Source organism: Nilaparvata lugens, unplaced genomic scaffold, assembly GCF_014356525.2.
Source record: "Nilaparvata lugens isolate BPH unplaced genomic scaffold, ASM1435652v1 scaffold8872, whole genome shotgun sequence".
Taxonomy (NCBI): domain Eukaryota; kingdom Metazoa; phylum Arthropoda; class Insecta; order Hemiptera; family Delphacidae; genus Nilaparvata; species Nilaparvata lugens.
In genome coordinates, this window is record NW_024094617.1 from 6,096 (window position 1) to 8,565 (window position 2,470).

The 2,470-nt window shown below is 35.2% G+C and overlaps 1 protein-coding gene across 1 annotated transcript; it reads right to left on the reverse strand.

Annotated features, from left to right (window-relative positions):
• Positions 1-825: 825 nt before the first annotated feature.
• LOC120349235 lies at positions 826-2,263 on the reverse strand. The gene has a single exon (XM_039419201.1). The coding sequence runs from the start codon at positions 2,099-2,101 to the stop codon at positions 863-865; it is 1,239 nt and encodes a 412-aa protein (XP_039275135.1). The 5' UTR covers positions 2,102-2,263; the 3' UTR covers positions 826-862.
• Positions 2,264-2,470: the final 207 nt, after the last annotated feature.

Sequence of the window (2,470 nt, forward strand, 5' to 3'; positions counted from 1 at the left end):
TAGACTATACCCCATTCTGTAAAAAGTGTTTGTTTTGAATAAAAATTTCTTCATATCATTATCAAATATGTTCATATTTTTTCTCTTCACAGCATCAATTGTTTTGTTCGTTACGTCTTTGTATATACTATTGAGAACTTCTTTATATATTTTAGCATTTTCAGCATCCGCCTTTTCAAGGAGATTACGCAGGTCTATCATTGTATTAATATATCTTTCGTACTTTGACATACCCTCAAATAAACCAGCAGGATACTCAGTATCGCTGTTATTAAATTGACTGGGTATTTCCAAGTAATCAATATTTCTAATCCCTTGATTATAAAATACAAAGCGAAGGGCTTCATTTTCAAGGACAGAACTCAGCATACTTATTGACGGTATATTATCTTGAATTGAATAGTTAAAAATATCAATTCCTATTACTAAAGGGTAATTATCCAAACTCCACCTGTTAAGTAGAGCAAGCATATTATTAAATCTTAGTTGAGCTTGTTTGCTTGTTTCTACAATGAATACAGGACAGTGAGATTCTACAGAAAAGGCCTTAACATATTTTACCTCAGTGTTAGGAAGTTGTAACCATTCGTTAAAATCAATTTTGGAGCATTGTAAGAATTTTGAAAGCCCCTTAGATAACATCATGCTGTCTCCTTCTTTACATGCAAACGAGATAACTAAATCTACATATTCACCATAATTATAAACAAGATTGATTCTACTTTTTGGGGTTTTAACAGTCATGTTGAACATTTTAAATGTATCTAGTGTTTCACATATATTCTTATTGGTAATATTATTTTGTGTAACAATAGAAACTTTCTGTTTACTGAAGTGTTGCAAGGCACCGAGAAAAATCTTTTTAATACCCATAGTCGGTCTTTTCAACAACCTTCCTCAGCGCCTTTTCATACTCCGGACAGTTTTTGTCACTTACTTTGTGGTTAGCTGGATTGTTACGTTTTTTACAGTTTATACATACTGGTTGTTTATTTAGATTTGGACACGACTTGATATCATGATTGGTCTCTGCACAGTGGCTGCATGTGTTGTGTTCCTGGGAACAGAAACGTCCGATGTGGCCAAGTCCATTGCATTTGAAACACCTACTTACTGATACAAAGTCTTTTACATTGCTTGATGACCAGTCTATAAATACTCTTCTCATATTTTTTAATTTATTTCTAATATCTGCTGCGCATTCTACAACCCAGTTAACCTGCTTCCTATCTTTTGGGCCTATCTTGAAAATTGGTTTAAAAGAATTTCTGAATTTCTCAAGTGAAATATAATCTTGAAAGTTCCTATTGAAAATATCGCTAACTATTTCTTCTTGACTCCACTCGGCAGGGACATTGTATATTACCAATTTAGGTTTAATTTTAGGTGGCTCACTTACCTCGAATTTAGCATCTTGTAGCGTAGAATCGCTAAAAATTTTATTTTTATCTACACTAGAGTCCATCACAAGAAGTACTCCTCCGCCATTCACATTGATTGCTTTTTTAACTTTCAAAGAGTTCTCGATAGACATAGTTTTTTTAATAACTTTTTTCAGGTTCTCGCTGGTCTGTTTTTCCGTTCCCTGGATCTCCTTCGGCTTTATTAGGATAGTCTTATCCTTAGGAACCGGCCGGCTCCTCTGCTCACTGGATTTCTCCTTTGTTTCTCCTGGCTTCTTTTCTTCTTTCTTCTTGGGTAGTTGGACCATCTCGGCGTAGCTAGGCTTCTTGATTGGAGTTGAAACTATCAGACTTGATGAAAGCTTCTCAATTTGTTTTTCAATCATGTTAAGTCTTTCATCTACCTTTGTATTTTGCGCGTTTCCCTCACTGCTCACTTCGGTTTTCCCTGCGATTACTGCAAGATTCTCACAAAGCACAAGAAATTCTTTATAGTCTGCTTGACATATTTTTTTCTTATCATACAGCTTTGTGCCCCAATCTTCAAAAGATGCCTTTAGAGTCCAAAGTTGGTTAACCAAATTATTATCTTTATTGGGCTCCATTGATTTTTGAGGATTATCACTTTCACATCTAGTATTTTCACTTTCCTCAAACTCCGATGCTAGAAACTGAGAAAGTTTTTCTGGCGATCCCATTTCATATCGAATTTACAGTATTTAACGTTGTACACAGTTCAATGCTCTGACCTAATTATCACTACTGACGAAATTTTTGTACACTCACACAAAAATTTGCTGACTACACTAAACTACGACGAACAATTAAAACGATGTTCTCTCTACGACTTCTGAATTGCTACTGATTAATCCTACAACATAAATTTCTTTAATCATCACTCTGATTGGTTCAAGTATGTCTAAAGTGTAAATCTCCTAGGGTCGCTAAATTAACTGTATCGAGGTCCGAGGGGGTCTACCAGCGGTATTTACATAGTTTTTTCAGTGCGCAGCCGGAATTTTGAAATAACAATGGTGAAGTCAGTGGCGGCTCGTGCAATACTAATG